Source organism: Falco naumanni, chromosome 1 (assembly GCF_017639655.2).
Source record: "Falco naumanni isolate bFalNau1 chromosome 1, bFalNau1.pat, whole genome shotgun sequence".
Taxonomy (NCBI): domain Eukaryota; kingdom Metazoa; phylum Chordata; class Aves; order Falconiformes; family Falconidae; genus Falco; species Falco naumanni.
The window spans coordinates 39807288-39826824 of NC_054054.1; the positions used below are offsets into that span (position 1 = coordinate 39807288).

The 19537-nt window shown below is 52.8% G+C and overlaps 1 protein-coding gene across 2 annotated transcripts in view; it reads left to right on the plus strand.

The window, feature by feature from the left end:
- Positions 1-6889: 6889 nt before the first annotated feature.
- ADAM33 (ADAM metallopeptidase domain 33) overlaps positions 6890-19537 on the plus strand; it is a 31732-nt gene continuing 19084 nt past the window's right edge. Inside the window, exons 1-3 of one of the 2 annotated variants that reach the window (XM_040590774.1) lie at positions 6890-7155; positions 10273-10355; positions 17343-17419. In XM_040590774.1, the coding sequence (XP_040446708.1) occupies positions 7029-7155; positions 10273-10355; positions 17343-17419 (287 nt within the window). In that variant the 5' untranslated portion in view covers positions 6890-7028. Of the gene's footprint in view, positions 7156-10272; positions 10356-16907; positions 17007-17342; positions 17420-19537 lie in introns of those variants that run through there. The other variant, XM_040590782.1, reaches the window with a different exon arrangement.

Here is a 19537-nt window from a genome sequence, read left to right on the forward strand (position 1 = left end):
GTAACTATTGCAGCAATCATGAATGTATTGTCGCTGTGGGTATGGGCAACATCTAAAAACAGGGGGCTGTAATCACCTCTTTCTTTACCCAACACAGACCTTAAGTTACAAGGTAACTGTAGCGGCCCTTTAAACTGAAAGAGTAGAGGAGTTGTGATTCCCCGATCTTTTGCTTAGTTTGCTGGTTTTCTGTATGAGCCAGGAGAGTCTAATCAGAGAAATTTTTGTGCTGTTTGGGAATTTTTAAGTCTTGCCTGGAAGAGATCCCTTCACTTCGTTTAGATAGTTGCATTCTGACAGGATATGTGGTTGTACACCTAACTAACAGCACAGTGAGAAAAGGTGATATGCAAAGGTTGTGGTTCTTGGTGATAGAAGCCTGAAGTTTCAGCTTCATATGTTTATCAAAGTAGAGTTCATTTGGTGTACAAACAGGAAAAGACATCTGAGGGAAGACTTAAGTGGGTGTGAACAGTGGTTTCCTTATCTTCTGTACTTGAAATGTTCATAGCAATTTAGTTCAATGAACAGCTGTAACAGTGCGCACAATGCTGTGGAGGGTGAGGCACAACTCAGAGATTTTGACCTCTCATGTTCACTAAGAATTTTGAAGTGCTTCTCGTTTTACCCCTTGGCTCAGCCATCCAGCTGTGGCTACAGTCGAGCTCTGCCGGTTACCCCTGGAGTTCACATTGGGATGTAATGAATCAAATCTTCAAATGATGGGAAACGATGTGATTCCTTTGAAGGTCAGCAGAACTGCACTAAATTACCCTCAGCAGAGATTTGGCATAGTATTTTTCAAGCTGTGTCCTGTGCTGGTGGTACCATGTGCTTTTAAAGCAGCTGTTATATCCTACCCCAGAGTCAAGTGTGAGAATATATCTGGGAGTAAAGATTTTCTTTTTATTTTATTTGGAGCATGCAAAAAACCCAACCACCACAAACCCATGATCTAATATGTTGAAAGGCCATGTCTGGTCTGGTCTCAGAGATCTGAAATTAGAAGTACAGCTTAGTACAGTACCACATGGCTGTGATAAATCAGCTCAGAAAATTGCTTATCTCTTTAGACCTTTTCACTTTTCAAAACTTGTTTTTGCCTATTTGCTCCTTTCAGTGTCTTGTCCGTGGGATCAGTTTGGATGCAAGTTGCTTTGCCTTTTGGAGCGCTGTTCTGGGGCTAGAAAGCAGCTTTGTAGGCTGCTGAAGAAGGTGCTAAAACTTGCTGGTGCTGAGATTTCTCATGCGACTCTCTGATATACATATGAATAGGTTTGTTCCTTGCGACAAGAAATTCAGTTGTGTTGGAGTCATGACAAGATCTTGCCTCACTGAGTGCTCATTTAAAGCCAGTTAGCTTCTTAAATATGCTTTTAAGCTTTCAACTAATGAAAAAAGAAGAGAGGTTAAGGGCCCTGCTGGTGCCTCAGGGGATGCTTCTAAGTCTTCTTACAGTCAGATAACACAGCTGATGGCTTTTTTCTATTTGTCTCCGTAGTGTGCCAGTGTGTTGCTCCCTAGCAAAAGCATAGAGGCCAATAAACAAGCGCATTGCAAACCGAGGAGAGGTGGAGGCAGTCCATTTCAACTGGTCGGAGTACCCATCCTCAGCTAAGTAGAGAACTATAAGTTATAAAACCTTTCAAAACAAAGAGCTGTTGCAAATTTTTTAACGTGTTACCTTGCTTAAAAACGTTCACTAACTATCAAAATTACCTAACAATTGTTGTCATTCTCTGAGTTAGAGTTGCAGCTTGAGAGCTTTAGTGACAAGTGGCTGTAATTCCTCATTTAGTAATAATAACTTAGTGGTTTTCCTTTGCTAGGGGGGAAGTGTGTTTGCTTCTGTTAAAATGTTTCTGTTCAGGCGTGCTTTAGTATATCACAACGTGTGATCTGAAGATTGTGCTTGGATGATTTATGCATCTTGGGCTGCCCAAAGAGTTTACACTCTGCTTTCTGAAATACTCTAAAGCAAATATTCTCTTTGCTTTGCACACAGCAGAGGAAAAAGAAAGTTTTGTAGAGGAACAGTATGAGGTTGTTTGACATTTCTCCCCAGAGGAGTGAGCATCTGCAATTCCAGATGGAATCAGGAGCTGCAGTTTCTTAGAACTTCTGAAAATTAGGTCACACATAGCCAGATTTAAAGGAGGCAGGTCTCCTCCTCAGCCCTGTACTCTTTAATCGTGTTATCATCCATCCTTCTCTGTATTTCTTCATGAGGGATGCTAGTGAAGCTGACTCACACCCATTCCACTACCATTCCTTGTTGTCGTCAGGTCAGATAAAGCTTGTGCTGGGTGAAAAAGCGTCCAGTGTTTATACTTCTATAGAAGGAGTCTGTTGACATTTGGAGTCATTGGTTCAAACACACAACATTTCTTTCCAAAAACTCAGGAAATTATGCTTGTCTTGTGTTGATTCCAGAGTGGAGTCATCTCTTCTTAATTTACTGCTACACGAAGACTTTCAGGGTAAGTTCTGCAAATCTTGGGAAACTTAAAGAGGGCAGAAATGGTTTTTTTGAGCGCTGCAGGCTTCTGTTTTTAGTAAATCAGAAATGTTCTTTGATCAGCATTTGCTGTGCCCACCCCTCACAATGATTATTCTGTAGATACAAAATGGATGTTTGAGTCTCACCAAAAGGCCACCTGTTGTAGCTGCCCTCTCAAAAATGGGGAAAGGGCAGCACTTTGACTGTTGAGTTGTCTCTGGAAACTTAAAGCAGCTTTGATTGTTGGTCATTTGTACCTTGTTCATCAAGTAAATAAAATGACTGGTCTTTGGCTTTTGATTGCCTGTAAATGTGATGTCTACAAACTGAACCAGAGGTGGGAAGCATGATGGATACGTGAGTGAGATGATGAGGTAAGGAAACTGCAGAGAAAAGGGGTGTAAAAAACCACTTTACGCTTTGAAAGGTTCCTTATTTTAAAATAAGAGGCTTGTTTGCTCTTCAGAAGTACCTTCTGTTTCCTCTTTCACAACTATTTCCACTAGTTCAACTTTTTGTGCTGTAAATTCCATCCTGATGGACTACTTATAACAACATGGGAAGTCCTCTGGTTCTTGGTGAATGTTTTCAGAGTCCTTTCTATGGAGAACCATCCTCAAGTCAGAGGCCTGCCACATCAGGCAGTGATGGGGCTTGAGTGGATGTTGTTTGGAACACGTTCTCTCATTGCTGGTACCTGGAAAGATCTCCATGGAAACCAATTGCAAGGATGATGTGAAAATATAGTTGAAGTGCACAACTTCCTTGGCAAAAGGAAGTTCCCCACAGAACATGGTTGTGTTACTGTAAATCTGTCTAGACATGGCCTGGTTCAGAGCGGTTGACTCCTGCAGTACTGCTTCCCAGAAGGACTTCTGCCATCTGCCTCTGCCGGTGGTGAATTTGTTAGTGGTCGTGCTTGTAGGAGAGCACAACTTAATGACTTTGAAGAAAGAGATTTGCCTCATGTGAAAGCAGGTAAGCTAATGGCTTCCGCTTATCCATGAGAGCATCCTGGTTTATAATTCACTTTTCCTAATGAAGGAATTGCTTCCTGGCTGGCTGTTCATTAGTCCAGATCAAGCTTTAATCCAGTGAGGAAGATCTTAATATATTTCTTCCTTTATTTTGCATTTATTAGTTAGCCAGCTGGGCAGCTGTACTTCTGTAAAGCTTGAAAGTGTAACATGAAGTCATTGGACACGCTTGTCGCAGGCTTGGGGAGGGAATTCAGCTGAACTGCTGAAAATGGAAAAGACACGATTCTTTCACACAAGCAAGGTTTGAAAGTCAAACTTTTATTAATATTTTTCTCCCTACATCAGCAGATAAACTGAATGCTCTGGGCCAAATTAGACCCTGCGGGAGGGTGAATGACCTCTGCATGACAAATGAAAGCCATGTTGATTAATACACTTCTGGAAGGCGCTCAAATTCCACGGTGGTGAGGACAGTTGTAGGAGGTCTTGAGAGGGGAGGTGTTTTCTTTTTTAAATACAATCTAATTATATTCATGTACCCATGTGCTGCAGCCCTGTCGCTTTCTAGCTTTATCGGAAGCTACTTCAAACTTGTTTTCATGATGCAAAAGAGAGGAGAGACTCCAGCTCATTTTGTCTAAAGTTGTGTTGGCTCCTCTGCTGAATTTCTGTTCGGTACATCCCATGAATCACTCTGCCGTAGGGGACGTGCTGCTGGTCTCTGCCCAATCTCCTTGACTCATCTGGTGAGTAGCCAGTCCTGACATTCCTCCAGAGAAGGGTAAGTCTCTTGGACTGGAGATACTAAAAAATACCTCTGGATGTTCTCTGAAGACATTCAAAACCTGCCTGGACATTATTCTATGCAACGTGCTCTAGGAGAACCTGCTGTAGCAGGGGGTTGGACTGAATGATCTCCAGAGGTGCCTTCCCACCCAGGCCATGCTGTGATTCTGTGGCTCTGAGACTCTCCAGTTGGTTCTGGAGGAGCTAGCATGCCAGGCGCACACTGCGGCCTCCTGAATGCCAGCGCACGAGGAGTTGAGTTCCTGTGGCACTGTGTGCAGATTGAATAGTTATTTTAATAGGAGATTATATGAAATTTTGTCTAAGGAGACACTATTTTTAGGTCTGTCAGGCACAAGTTTTTATGAATGGCGTAGAGCTGTTTTACTCTGTTACAGCTGTCCTTGTCCTTTGCAGAAGGACCTGTAACTGGCTACGAGGGATGCCGTTTCTGCTGATGAAGCAGTGGTGGAAGACCAAAAGTGCGGGTGCCCAGGATCTTCCTGAGCACACCCCCTATGCTTGTGTACTCTGTGCTAGTTGCCTCCTTCAGTGAGTGCCTGGGAGGACAGGAGCACCCTGAAAACGGATAACAAGAGGCTCTCCTTGTCTTTAATTACACAGTTGCGAGTGGTCCCCCTGCCCCTGCTTCACATGTGCTACTCTTGGCTTACTCTGGGGCGCAGAAATCCCCGACCTCGGGCTCAGCTGCCAGGCTTTGTGACCCAGCTGTGGACCATGGTCGGGTGCCACAGCTTCTGTAGGCTTTTGTCAGCAGAGGTATCAAGTGATTAAGGCTGTAAGCAGGGGGAAGAACGCCTGTTCCTTTGCACAAAAAGGCCTTTTATAAGCTGCTCTGGATAACCACCAGCCGTTGCCACCCTCAGCCCTGTGTAGGGCCGCATACTTCTCCACAGCTGATGGGCATGCTCAGGTTCCCTGTGCCAGTGGGAAGCAGAAAGACTTCTGCCTTCACCTAGCCCTGAGGCTGCGCTGCTTTCTGTAGTTGAGAAAGTGGAGGAATGAGAAAAAATATCATGTAACCTAACAGTGAAGCTATGTCGTGGTGACAGGCTGCTGGGGGAAGACTGGAGCTTGTTGTCTGCACAGGGTTTCCTCTGGCTTATGGTTCTTACTCCATCCCAGCCCCTGGCTCACCCCTCTGCAGCAGTCCTGGCCACCAGCTGCCCTTTCTTGGAAGGATGTTTGCAGCACTCTACAGCTCTGCACAGCCTCGTCCCTCTGGACCTTGCTGATGATGGTTCCCTGGTGGCTGAAAGCCCTGTCATGCCTTTGAATCTCTCCTAGTTATGTGCCAGGCTGCTGATTTACAGCTGCTCTGCTGAACTTGCACCAAGCTGCCAGGATCTGAGAAGGGATGGCCATGCCCTCTGTTTCTCACCACGTTTCCGCAGGTTTATTCTTTGGAGTGGCATTATTTTTTGCAGTGACTTTATTTTTTGCAGCATTTGTCCTCTTGTGGAAGTGGTGGGATCCGCACAGCCCCTCCATGGTGAGGTTTAGCAGGAGGCTGTCTTCAAGCTTAGGGGAATCCTTCCTGGTGCTCTGCAGAGCTTGGCCCAGAAAGGGCAGAAGATGCTTGGCAGAGCTTGTGGTGGGAGCGAGGTGTTGCTAAATGGCATTAAGCCCACCTGAGAAATGCTGCACCTGAGGCTAACGGGGGCTTGAAGGTGCTGCTGAGTTGGGGAAGACTCACTAACACTGTCGAGATGTTTGCATCTGCTTGTTGCATCCGAGGGCCCTGTTAACAGGACCTCCACATGTGTCAGAGTGCCAGGAGGGCTCTGACTGTGCTGCTGCTGGAGCTCTGCTATTTAGGTTTGCCCTTTGTGCTGTGAAACTCCAGAAAAGTCCTCTGTCCTTTCCGTTCCCAAAATGTCACCTTGGGCAGGCGTGCCCAGAGCTCCCTCGAGCACTTTGGGTGAGGCTGTGTTGCATGCAGCTTATCGCTCTTTTTAGTGTAAAATCATTTGCAAAGCTTTAATTACTAGCGTTAATCGATGTTGTTATTAGGACTTTAATAACTATGGATGCGTCCTTGCCCTAACCCCAAAAGACTGGAGCAGAGAAGATGGGGGGGTGTGTGTGTCTGTGTGTGTGTGTGCAGGAAGGAAGGGGAGCAGCACCCCCTCCCCAGCGCTCACTGTGCGGGGTGGTGAGCTGGTTTGATCGGGCTGGGTGCTGGCACCCATCTGTAAGAAAAATGTATTTCATATTAATAATAGTAACTGTGGAGAGTAGGGGGGTGGTCATAGAAGTGTCTCCGCTCTGTCTTGCCCCGGTGGGCTGCATGGGCTTCTTTAATTTCTTTTTCTCCCCCCTTTTTGGTGTGCAGGCAGCCTGCTTGTACCCCCTCACATCTCCCCCCGGAGCCGGGGGGTGAAGCTGCGGCGGGGAGCCCGGGGGAGGGCGGCTGCCGGCCCGGCTGCGGCGGGATGCCCCGGCGGGGGGAGCCTGGGAGCAGCCTTCACCGCCGGTCTGGTTTTCATTAAAGCAGCCCGGCTGGGCCAAGAAACACAGCAATAAATAAAGGCGAACAATACCTCCCCCCTCCCTCCCACCGCCCAGCCCGGGACCCGGGGAACCGGGGCTCCGGCCGCCGGCGAGCGGGGCCGCCGTGCCGGGTGCATGGGGCTGGCGGGGGGCAGCCGGCCGGAGGGGAGGGGACCCGAGCGCATAAGAGAGGAAGGCAGGGCTGGTGGCGGCGAGCAGAGGTGGTGACAGCCCCGGGGAGTGCCGGCATGGCCGGGCGGGCCCCCCGCAAGCGCTGCACCCGCCGGGGCTTGGCTGGTTTTGGGGGGAGCCGTGTTTTGTTGCTGGGGTTGTTGCTGCTGCTCCCGGCGCGGGGGGATGCTTCTGGACCCGGAGGTAAGGGGGTGGGGGCAAGGGGCACCCGCGGTGAGGGGTGGGGGGTACAGCGGGGTTTGCCGGGGAAGATGTAGGTCTTGGGGGAGGGGGGGGGGGAAGCAGTGGGCAGCACTTCCTCCCTTCGGCCCTATTGCCCTGCTGGGGGTGTGCCCCCCAAATCCCCCCTCTCGGCTGGTCCCCCGAGCCCCATCCCAGCGCTGCCCGGGACAGGGTGGCTGGGCTCTGCGCTATGACTCTATATGGTCTGGTTGGGATGGGAGGGCTGGGACCAGCCAGCCCCCCCCGCCCCCGAGAGAGGGGCTGGATGCAGCTCCTCACTCCCCAGCACCCCCGAACAGCAGGGACCCCCCCGTGTCTCCCCCATCCTGCACCTCCCTGGGATCCCCACCACCATCCCCGCTCTGGGCAGTGGCACCCTGAAAGGGAACTGGCAGCAGCTGGTGCTGCTGATGCATGTTTTGGGGTGAAACTTGGCTTTTTCTATCGTTGAGGAAATACCTTATTTTCCCTAGAGGTTCCTATCGCTTCTCAAACTGGAGGACGAGGAGGGTTGCCAGGCTGGATTCAGCCTCCTGTAGCCTCTCTTCTCCATCCCTAATTCCTTCCATGACCCCACCAAGAAGCTGGGGCTGATGCTTCTCCATGCAAAGCACAAATCTTAGTATTATTTTTTGATTTTTGAGCATTGCTGGGTTCTCTGCTGCTCCTGAAAATAAGTTTTTCACAAAGTCCAAGAAAGTCTCATGCAAGCCATGCAGCTGGGAGAGGGATGTGGAGGGTGGTGGGAGCCAGAAACCTCTGTTTGGATAAAGAGGAGAGGAAGAGCAGACGGGAAAGCTGCCAGTTCGGCTGGAGTCTGGGTGCTACAGGGCTCATCGTGGGGCTCGGGCATCCCCCAAACACCAGGCTGTCCGGCTGCAGTGGTGCAAACAGCCCAAATGCCAAAGCAAGGCTGTTTGCAACTCAGCATTCCCAGAGAGGGCTGGGAATGAGCGTGCCTTCCAGGAAATAAAAGAGAAGGGGGTGGGTGGGAAACCCCCTCTGCACTACATTTGGGGTTTATTTGACTTAGATTTTTAAGGTCCAATCTCATGCTCTGAGTCTCTCTGATTCCCAGCAAAAGCTATAGCTAGGATGAGAGGAAACGGCCTCAAGTTGCACCAGGGGAGGTTTAGAGTGGGTATGAGGAAAAATTTTTTTGCTGTAAGGGTTGTCAAGCACTGGAACAGGCTGCCCAGGGAGGCGGTGGAGTCACCGTCCCTGGAGGCGTTCAAAAAAATATGTAGCTGTGGCACTTAGGGACATGGTTTAGTGGTGGCCTTGGCAGGGCTGGGTTAATCGTTGGACTTGATGATCTTAAAGGTCTTTTCCAACCTAAACGATTCTGTGATTCTATAGTCAAAACAGTGAGAAACTTAATAACCAAGAAGTTTTTACAGTGTGGCCCAAAGCCCAGCCCGTAATCCCTGCAGGACAGCTGCCCCTCGTGTCCCATTCTCTCCCCAGACAGCGTGGGAGAAAGACGGGCTTTGCAGTGAGCTGGGAACGGCAGCGTCTCGCTGCCCTTCTCCCTCTGTGGCAGCCAGCAAATTAAAAATAGGTTTTGGGTTTTTTTTAATTTGTTTGTTTCCCCTTCCTCTGTAATGGGAAGGCAGCAAACCCCGCTGGAACTGCTCGACCTGTGAGGCTGAATGCAAGTTGCATGGTAGCTGTGCCTCAGTTTCCCCACCAGAAAATGAGGTTTATATATGGCTGGGGGGTTGGAGGGCCTTGCCAATGCCTTCAGGGGAAGTGAGGAGATGGAAACTGGGATCGTGCCATCACCTTATCTGCAGTTATTCCTGGAATCTAATTACATGCTATATATAATGATAGCTGATTAAATGCCACTGTGCGATAGTGCCAGGCGTGTCCTGGGGCCTCGTTGGACAGACATGGCTGGGCTGGGTAGCTCGATCATGTTAAACACTCAATCTGCAATTCCCAAACAATAACTCCTTTTTTTTTTTTTCTTTTTTTTTTTTTTTTTTTTCTTTTCAATAACTTCATCTTTCCTCAAGCCAAATCCCCCCAGATCGTTGCACAGGGAACCAAAACAAGCATATAAAATTATAAAGCCATAAGCCCCGTTATTCCACTCCCTTAGTAAATAACTTTGCCCTTTGCTGGGGAAGGTTATTAGATCCAAGCTTTTGCTGACAACATTTGGCTTGGCAAGGTGGTCCAACCTCTGACATTTTTGCTAGACCTCATCCTCATGCTGCAGCATCTTCAGATTTTACTTCTTTTTCCTGTTGTTGTCCAGGCTTAAGTCATCAGTAGCTGCTCGCTCTGCTGCAATCAAATACAGCCACATAGTTTAGGGAAAAAAAAAATAATCTTAGAAAGTCTGTCTGTCTCTAATCAAGCCAAGGAATTGCTTGTACTGCTCTGCCCGGGGGAGCTGGGATGGCTCAAAGAAACCCGTAATGTGCTGCAGCTATTTTAGCTCCTCTGCTCCCTGCTCGAGCCCAGCTCTGGCTGCAAACATGATGGTTTGATTTCTAGGTGATCGAACTACACTTCCCCATTCCATAAATGACGACGATCAATAGTGTAAAAGCATAAAGGCAAAAAAAAAAAAAAAAAAAAAAAAAAAGGAAAGCTGTTTGTGTGATTCACGAGTGACGGAGCAGGCAGGAAGATGCGCTGTTGCCTGGATAGGCCTTGCCCTTGCCCAGGGGCTGGGGTGCTCGGTGGGGTTTGCCCAGGCTGGTTGGTGATGGCTGGGATGTGGGCAGGGTCTGGGTGGTACCACACATGCTGGTTGCTTCTCCAGGGTGGGTTCCAGGGGATTCCTACTGCTATTTTGGGACCTGGGTGCGCAGCAATGCTCCTGGGAGGCTTCCAGCAGCAGGGCTGGGCCAGCAGTGAGGGTGCTGGCCTGGGGAGAGGGCGATGCTTTGGCTTCCTGGTGATGTCCGTCCCCCAGAAACACCTAAGAGGTGGCCCTGGATGTTGACCAGAGTCCTCTGGTCTGTCTCCCACATTTTTCTCTTGATGTGGTGGTGGAGTAGCTCCCGCTCTCAGGGGTTTGCAAGGGCTGTTCACACGCTCATCAGATCGTCTTTTTCCCAGGACCACCATCCCATGGAGAGTGGGTCACCCCACACTGGCTCCTTGGGGGCCGTACCAGACGAGCTGTCAGCCTGGCTGAAAAGGTAAGGGCAGAGATCATTCATCTCCCCTGTGCTGCGCGGCTGGGTCCTCTACCTGGAGGTCTTCGTGGTGGGACTCGGATGGAGATGTTGAGTTTGCAGAACCTGTGAGCAGGACGTCAGGTTTTCAGGACTCATTTCTCTGTCTTCTGTTCAGGGAAAGCAGAGGGTGCAACGCTGAGTTAATTACAGGCGGTCTTAACTACTGGGCAGTAGGAAGGGTGGCCAAGAGCTATAGGGAGAGTGGAAAGGGGCTGGGCAGTTTGGAGAAGGGAGGTGGAGGTAATTCATCAGACTGGTGGTTTGGCCAGGGTAGACAGACCAGCAGTATTAACAAGAGGCAAAGCGCTGCAGGATTTAAGAGCGATGTCCCTGGGAAGACTGTGGAGAAGCTAGGTACAGCCTGCAGGGAAGAGAAGACATCTCTTTCTAGGGCTGCTCTGCGGCCTGTTGCACCCTCCCTACCACCCCCACTGTCTCCAAATCCACTTTATGAGATATTTGTGGTGACCCTCGCCTGGGTTTGGTGCTTTGCCTGACTCTGGGGTCAACTGGCTCTGCAGCTGCCCATCGGTTGTAGCAGCTGGTCCTTGTACCCAGCAGCTGGGAGGGTCCTGGGGGCTGTGGTCTCCTTCGAGGCAGATCAAATTGCTTCCCAGCAGAATGAGCACTGATGTGGATGTTTTGGGAAACTTGTGTTTTGGAGCTGAGGAGATTTGCTGCTGAGAAGACTGAGTGCTGGGAAGTGACCTTCTCTGGTGGCATCTCCCTGGAGCAGGGGCTGAGGACACAGCTTTGAAACCACCTGAGATGCCTCCAAGTGAGACCTCCTTGCTCCAGGCAGGAGATACCAAAGGCAGAATCAGCTGTGCTTCCCATCGGTGAAGCAGAGAGGGGCTTTGGGCTGCCCTGAGGGGCTAGACGATTCCTTTTCCCGGGGAGAATCGGGAGCGCTGCTCCCATCATGCTGCCTGCTGGGAATCGTGCTTCTCCGGTAGCTGAAATAGCCCATTGTGTTGGGGATGCTGTGGTCACCCTGCAGACATGTCCCTTCCCTTTCTAGCAGCCCTGGGTTGGTCTATATTTAGGTTGGAGGCCGCTCAGGACAGGGAACACATGGAAGCGGGAGGTTTATTTATACTCTAGCTAACACCCCGCTGCCTGAAATTGTGCTGGGTGGGTGCAAGTCGCAGGCATGTGGGGGGTTTTGGGAGCTGTCGGGAGAGTCTGGGGCCAGGGTGGCTGGGCAGGTCTCAGAGTGTTTCCTGGCATCTGCTCTGCCTCCGCTGGCTCCAGCCAGCCTGAAACAAGGAGGCTGCTGTTCCTTGGAGCTGGGGAAAGGAGGGGAGAGGGAGGGTGGTCGCAGCCGGGAGCAGGGAGGCTTCGTGGGGGAAGGATGGTGGGAACCAGACAAAGGATGGGGTAGGGGCGAGCGGGCCCCCCACTTGTGGAAAGAACCCCAAACCAGCCCTTTTCATCCTGGTACTCCTGAAATGTGTATTTTTAGGATCAATTCAGTCCGCCCCATCCACACCCCATGTCCTCCTGCCCTCCAGCAAAGATCCTGGAAATAAATATGGCTGCGTGATTGCTGCCAGCCTGCTCTGTTTGTCCGGGCATGCCTGGCTTTTGGGGCAGGAGCCTGCGAGGGGAAAGCATCCGAGTGTGTGAAGTGGTGGGTTCAAGTGTGGTGATGGTCCCGAGGCTCCTTTCTCCCTTCCTTCGGGGCTGCTTCTTTGCACAGCAGGTGGGATGCTGCGGGGTGGCCTGTGCCACAGTCCCAAGGGTCATCACTGTGTCTCCTTTCCCTCCTCCCGGAGGAGCAAGGTCACACCAGTGGGAAGAGGAGGAGGATGGTGGTGGTGGCCCTGCAGTCCCGTCGTGTGCGGGCTGGCATGGCACTGGGTGGGCCAGACGCTGCCTCCCCACTCTACACCCTCCACTCTCCTATTGTTTGGGGCTGAACTCCCTGCGGGCTCGACGGCTCCTGACACACATGGAAGCAATTTCAGAGAGGCCGGGAAGGAGGTCGTGGGGACCCTGATTGCAAACAACTCCCTTGTTGCTGCTGGCTTGGGGTGGGATCCTGCCCTGCTGCTGCCGGCATCCTCCTCCTCCCACTCCTTCCCCCCAGCTCGGGATGTGGCACAAAGGCTGCCAGAGCTGACCATGGGCTTTTGCCATTTTTCAGAGGTGGAAATGGAGGTTGTACCCAGAATCCTGGCCCTGGCACCTCACTGGCACCCAGCCCTGAGGCACAGGAGTCCCCTGTCCCCACACTGGGGACACCCCCAGCCTGTCTTACTGCCTGTGGTGTTCCCGGCCTTATTTCTTTCCCTTTGTAATTGCTTTTTCTCAAGCATAGTTTCTCACTGCAGTGGTCTTAAACTGAAAGAGAGTAGGTTTAGATTGGTCATAAGGAAGAAATTCTTCCCTGTGAGGGTGGCGAGGCGCTGGCACAGGCTGCCCAGAGCAGCTGTGGATGCCCCATCCCTGGCAGTGTCCCAGGCCAGGCTGGACGGGGCTTGGAGCAACCTGGGCTAGTGGAAGGTGTCCCTGCCCATGGCAGGGAGTGGGACTTGATGACCTTTAAGGTCCCTTCCAATGCAAACCATGCTGTGATTCTATAAATCACAAGGGCTGAGGGGTACCCAGGCAGAAGAGCCCCTCAAGCTCCCTCTGGGTCTCTCCTGGCACCTCATTCCAGCATGGGAACACCCTTGGCACTGATGGAGCATCCTTCCACCCACCGATTCCTCTCACACCGCAGGCTCATCCACTGGGTCCCTGGAGCAGCCACTGTCTCCCTGTCCTGGGGCTGGGACATGGCCATCCGCTTCATCTTCACTGACCAACACTTGGAGCATCCCCTCTGGTCACGGTTGGGGTGTGATACCCCCATGAGTCCCCCCCCGGGGAGTACTGCATACATGGGGGGTCACAGCTCTGCTCTGGAGGGGGAAGGGAGGAGGGGCTCTCCTGTGGTTTGGGGCTGGCTGCAGGTGCCAAGGACACGCACTCCTACAATCTGTTTCCTGCAGGGAAAACCTTTTTCCCTTTGCAAGGTGTGGCAGGACTGAGCAAACCCTGATGTGGTCCCTGAGCCAAGTTTGCTTTAAAACAACGAAAATCCTGCCTCTGCCTCCAGGGCCTGATGCCCTACTTCCCCCGACAACCCCTCCCCCCAGGCTGGCTGTCCTCGGGATGCTTTTCCAGTGAGCAGCTGGAGAGAGAAGCTTGTCCCTGAGATCTCAGATCCCAATCCCGGTGTGTTTAGGACAAGGCAATGTCCTCAAGCCATGCTCTTCAAACCCCAACTCTGCTGCTTTAATCCAGCTGCCTGGGGAGGACCTGGCTCAGCCATGATACTCCAGCTGTGAAACCCATCACCAAATCCTCTATGGAGCACCTCCTGGTAACTCGGATCCCCATCTTCCTTGTTACATCCAGGCTTGGATGTGCTTTGTTAGGAAATCAGGGCTTATGGGACCTGCCCAAGCAGATGGCCAGGCTGTGATTTGAATGTGGGTTTTGGATTTTGGCTTAACTAGTGATTTCCCAAGGAGCTCAGCACTCCGTGAACCCACTCCTGGGAGAGCCGCTCTCCTGCAGGGCAGGGGGAGTTTTCCAGCAAGGGCAGAGGAGAGGCTGGGTGAGGAGAATAGCCAGGAGCTGTGGGGAAACAAAGACCGTTTTCCTGCTCAAAGAGCAAAGCAAACCCCTTGGCCTCAGCTCCTCTGCAAACATCGCTGTGGTTTCTCTGATCAGCAGATTGGAAAAGAAAAATAGACTCGAGCTCAGCCCAGTGGGTCTTCTGGGCCGCTTGCAGGCTGGGTCCCGGCCAGGGCAGATTCATCCCAGCTGCTCTTTGCCTCTCTCAGCCCAGCCCCTGGTGGGACTGGCTTTGCTGGGATGTCCTGGAGAGGGGCCACCACCTCCATATCCAGCCAGGGCTGATAGAAGGCAGTTCCTGCAGCCTGGGATAGGGACCAGTGCAGCCTTTTCATGGATGCTGGAGGAAGGATATGGTGGTGGTTGGGTGGGGAGGAAGGTGCTGGACCCTAGGAAGGTGCTGGGGCCCAGGATGATGCTGATTCCTGCTCATTCCTGGTGCACAGCATCTTGACAGGCAATTCCTGGGGACCTAGCTGCCTGCCAATTAGGCTCAAGGCAAAATTATCAGTGTTTAATTAATGTAATAACCTTTCCTGATCTTAGGGTTGAGTTACTTGGCTCCTGCATGCCTGGCACAACTGGTGCTCCCTCCTCCTTCCTTTTACTGCTATTTATTTTCCTAGGGGCTGAGCTGGTTTCAGCCCATCCCAGCTGAAACCAGGATCAGTCTCCTGCTCCCCACTGCCTCTTCACTTGCTCTCAGGGGAAACTCTGAGGCACAGGGAAGGGGAGAGCTTGCGATGCATCACCTCGCAGGGGTCAGACGCAGATCCCATTAGCAGCGGTTTGTTTCCCAGCCTTTGGCAGCCTGGGAGACAGGACAGTGCTTGCACGGGGAGCTGTGAATGCTGGAATAACTCTGTACACACACGTGTCCCTTTAAGACGGCAGCTGGGAAAGAGCATTTTGCCAGTAAAGGCCCTTAAGTCGAGGCAGGGAGTAATTGCTGGGGAATTCAAAACCGGGAAGGAGCCGGCAGGGACTTGGGGAGGAGGAGGAGATGGGCTGCGGGGAGTGGGTGTTAGGGAGATCAGAGATGGGGAGAAATGGGCTTGAAAAAAGGGAGGGTGAGAAGGGGGAAAGAAGGGAAACAGCAAGAAAAATGTACAGACCATGTTTGGCCAGGGAGTGATGTTTGTATAAGATCATGTTCTAAAAATACAGCCATTTCCCACCATCACTGAAGGAGGGGAGCCCTCTGCCCTGGCTCTCTCCTCCCCACATCGCACAGGGCCCCTCGCTGGGAGCTGGGGGGCCATGGCCATGCCATGGCTGTGGCCGTGCTGAGGGGGCTCACCGGGAAGCAGCACGGCCTTGGGCTCAGTTTGCTTTGCTGTTATTATTATTATTTTTTTTTAAGTGCTGTGTCTGGTCTCCTTTTTTGGAGCTGGGAATACAGTGCTGGAGGCAGAGAGGGAGCTCAGCCGACCCGACTCCGTCACCATGTCCCCAGGCTGCTGCAGGCTGGGGTGACTGTCATCTCCTTGTCCTCGGGAAATGGGGCCATGAGGACTCAGGCCCGTGGGTCCCCTGGGGGCCAGAAGCACACCCCTGGCCAATTTGAGCAGCTTAACAGGGTGCCTCCATTGCTAGAGCTCTGTTTGGGGTGGACCTGCAGGAACACCCACCCTGGGAGCACACACCCCCTGCCCTGGGGTGCAGCAGTGGTGGTACCCAGCTGCCCTGCACCCCAAAACGCTTTGTCCCATGATGCTGCCCTTTACAAGCATGATGGTCCCTGAGAGGGTGGCCCTGGGGCTGCCAGGCTGGGGGTCCCCTGATCTCCCCAGTACCCAGGGCATGGGGTGGGGACTGGGTTGCATAAGGAGCAAAGCCTTGCTGGCCATCTCCATAGGGATAAGAGGGGACAGCAGGATTTGACCTCTGTTTTAGCCCAAGCTGAGAATCACCCAACTTTACCCCCGCCCCGCTGCATTCCTAGTGATTGGCTGCAAAACCCCGTGATGCTAAGAGCAGCCAAAGCCAGAGCCTTGTGGGGATGGCTCCTTCCTCTCCCCTTTCCCTCCACAGCTGGGAAAACCTTGCCAGCTCACGGCCAGTGTACTGGGACCCCGCAGTGGATCCCAAGCGTAGGGGCGAGGGCTGGTAGCCCGCCAGGGTCCCTGCATCTGTCATGGATGGGGAGGGACCAAGCGAGGGAGACGGAGCCAGCCAGGCCATAAACAAAAGACAGGGCGATGCTTTTAGTGTCCCCAGCGCTGGAGCCAGGGAAGGGATGTGGGGACATGGGAGGAGGGCAGTGCTTTTGGGCTCTAGTCCATCCTGTCACATGCAGACAAGCCATGCTGGTGTGAATCTCTGCATAGGGATCCCATTTAACACCCTCCAAAGTGAAGGAGTGAGTAAAACCACCGGCATCCTGGGGAAGCTGAGTCAATCATTTCCTTTCGCTGCCCCATGGTATTTTTAACAGTGCAGTTATCCGGTGCCTGGGTGGTTGCTATTTATTTCTTTACCTTGTAGGGGTGCACATAGGTAGCCTCTGCAGGGGATGAAGCCCTTTTCCCTGGCTCAGAAACTCCGGTGGGATGGAGCTGTGGTGGGATGGAGCGTGCAGAGACCCCACTCAGGATGCTTGTGGTGATAATCCCCATCCCATATCCCCTGTCTGTTCTCCCTTGCTGCCTTTCTTTGGGGAAGCTGCCAGCAGAGTTGGGATTTGCTGTCTCACCCCCATTCTTGTGGGCTGAATCTCAGCTCAAATTGTCTGTTACCCCCTGCTAGACTGGGAATTCCCAGGCAATCAAGCAGGAGGGTTTATTTCTTCCCTTCTGCGGGCTTGTGGCAGGGGATGGAGTAGGTGGAGCATGGAGGAGAGGCTGGGATGCACCTTGAGCTGGGGAGCAGAGGAAGGTGCTGGCGACCGGGATGGGCGGAGGAGATGGTCCTGGTGGGAACAGCACAGTGTGCCCTGTGGTCTGTCACCATCTTGAATTGAGGGGACCGAGCTTCTGGGAGGTGAGAGCTGGTGTGTGTCTGTGTGGGTTGTCCCCTGCAGAGTGGCTGGGGATGCTTGGGGACATCCTGATCCTTGTGTCCCCACTCACGCCCGCTCCTGCCCAGGGGCATGCATGCTCTCCCTGCTCCCGTTGCATTTTGCAACTGACAAAGCGGCTCCTACTTTCCAAACAGGGACAGCGCTCAAAATCTATTGCACCCACTGTCCTCTGTGTTTCTAATGAAGCAGTAAGTCCTACAGTAACACAGGCAGGCAGCAGGATGGGCCGGCACCTGGCTGGCAGCATCCTGGGCTCTGTCTTTTCTAACCCAGCCCCTTCTTTGCTTCCTCCATAGGTGCTGGCACCTGCCCGGGCAAAGGTGGCCGTCATGGCTGAGGGCAGAGAGCTCATCCTGGTGCTGGAGAGGAACCAGTAAGTGTCGGGGCTGGGGCTGGGGAAGGGGCATTGGATGTCCATGGTCCCACCTGGAGCAACAGCATCCTGGCTGCCCTGTCTTGACTCTCCTGCCCGCAGGGGAAGGGATGGCCCGGTGTGGCTTCCTGTCGGCTGCAGCTGATGCAGCAGTTTGGGCTGAAAATGCTCTTTTTCCCACTGCCCACACCCATGTTGTGCAAGAAACAGCCTTGGCTCGATGCTGTGGTGCAGGACCCAGCACGGGCGAGGGTGGTGTGAGGTGCTCAGGGGATGGAGATGTGCCAGGCAGAGGGTCAGCGGGACTGGGGGCTCTCGGGCTGCCACACTGCTGGTAGCGCTGATCCTGTGAGGTCTTTGGGGGTATCTTGTGGTGGGCAACGCCAACTGCTGGCAGTGATTTGGAAACCTCTGCTGCTCTTCTGCTGGACTGGTTTTGGGGTTGTGGCAGCCTGGCACTGTTCCTGGTGACCTCGCCATGCAGCCTTGCTCAACTCTTTCTGGGTTTCTTCTTTGGTTCAGCTCGGATGCAGGTGCCAGCAGCATCTGTCCCCTGTGATGCTCACCCAGCCTGCCATCTCCTTGTGCCAGGGCTGGAGCAAGGAGAGCAATCATCTCCATCTTCCTGCCCTGCTCTCCTTGCCCTTCTTCCCAAGAGCTGTGGCACTTGTCTCTTTGCGGGTTTGGGTCCCTCCTGGTGCCAGGCAGCCCCATGGTGGAGCAGGTCAGAAAGCTGATCTCTGCAGGATGGGCTTCTGCTTCTACTTCTGCTTCTCGCCAGCAGCTGTGGGAGGCTTGTGCCTGGCAGAACCCTCTTCCTGCTGCTGTTTGGGTATGAAAGCAGCCACAACGGTGTCCCCCAAACTGCCCTGCCAGGCAGCAGGGAGCTGCTTGGTGTGTGCAAGGAGAACTGGGGGGGTTCCCATGCACATTGTGTTTTAGGACTGTGGGCACTGCAGGGGTTAGTAGTGGGGCTTGAAAGCTCATGTGCAGAGCTTAGCCTCGTTCCTAGCTGCTGCACCAGCCCTGGAGATGTCTGTACGTCTTCTCATGACTCTAATTCTGGCTTGGTATCACTTTGCAATGCTGAAGGGATGTGTGTGGCCAGGAGGAGTAAAGAGCATCCCTGGTGGCTGCACTGCCTCTAGCAGGACTGGAGGAGCGTGGGGTGCTGCAGGATGCTGAGCTCTGGATGAGGGCACAGTGAAACAGGCGAGGGGCTTGGTGGCAGCAAAAGGGAGCTGAGCACCCAGGACCATCCCGTGGCATCCAGGACCATCCATGATACCCAGGATCATTCATGGCACCCAGGACTGTCCCTGACACTCAGGACTGTTTGGTGGCACCCAGGACTTTCCATGACATCAAAGAGCATCCATAGCACATAGGACCATCCATGACACCCAAGACAGTTCTTGGCACTCATGATAGTCCATGGCACTCAGGATCATCCATATGACACTCAAGATAATGTCTGGTATCCAAGAGCATCTGTGGCACCCAGGACCGTCCATGGTACCCAAGGCAGTCCATAGCACCCAAGAGCATCTATAACAATGGGGACCATCCATGGCACCCAAGGCAGTCCATATGGCTCCCAAGCTCCACAGCACCCAAGACATCCAAGACTGGCTGTGCCTAGTGAGGTGTCTGCTGGGGAGACCAGTGCAGCCCAGGCCATCTAAACTGCTGTCTTGTGCCAGCTGACAGGGCTACCGTAGCCCTGCTAGCTCATGGGTCAGTAAGGCCATGCTAGACCTCAAATATTTTTTCTTCTGGTACTGGGAGGCATGGTTGGCCTCCAAAACCATCCTTTGTGGTGTTCTCCAACAAGGCCTCTTGTGCTGGAGAAGACACCTTGCTCTTCCTTCCCCTGGGCTCCTGGTTCTTGGCCTGCCCTGGAGAGGACATCCCAGTGGTCTGAGCCATTCTGGGACTAGCTGTGACCCTGGATGGGACTTGCTGTGTCCCCGGTTGGGAGATTAGCTCAACCTCCCCAGTTCTCCAGTTCCCCAGGCATGACATGGAGGCTTTTGCTTCTCTACTGTCCTCAGCCGACCTGTCCCCATCCCTGTCTTCATCCTGCATAGGACCTTGTGCTTGCCAGGCTGCCCGCTG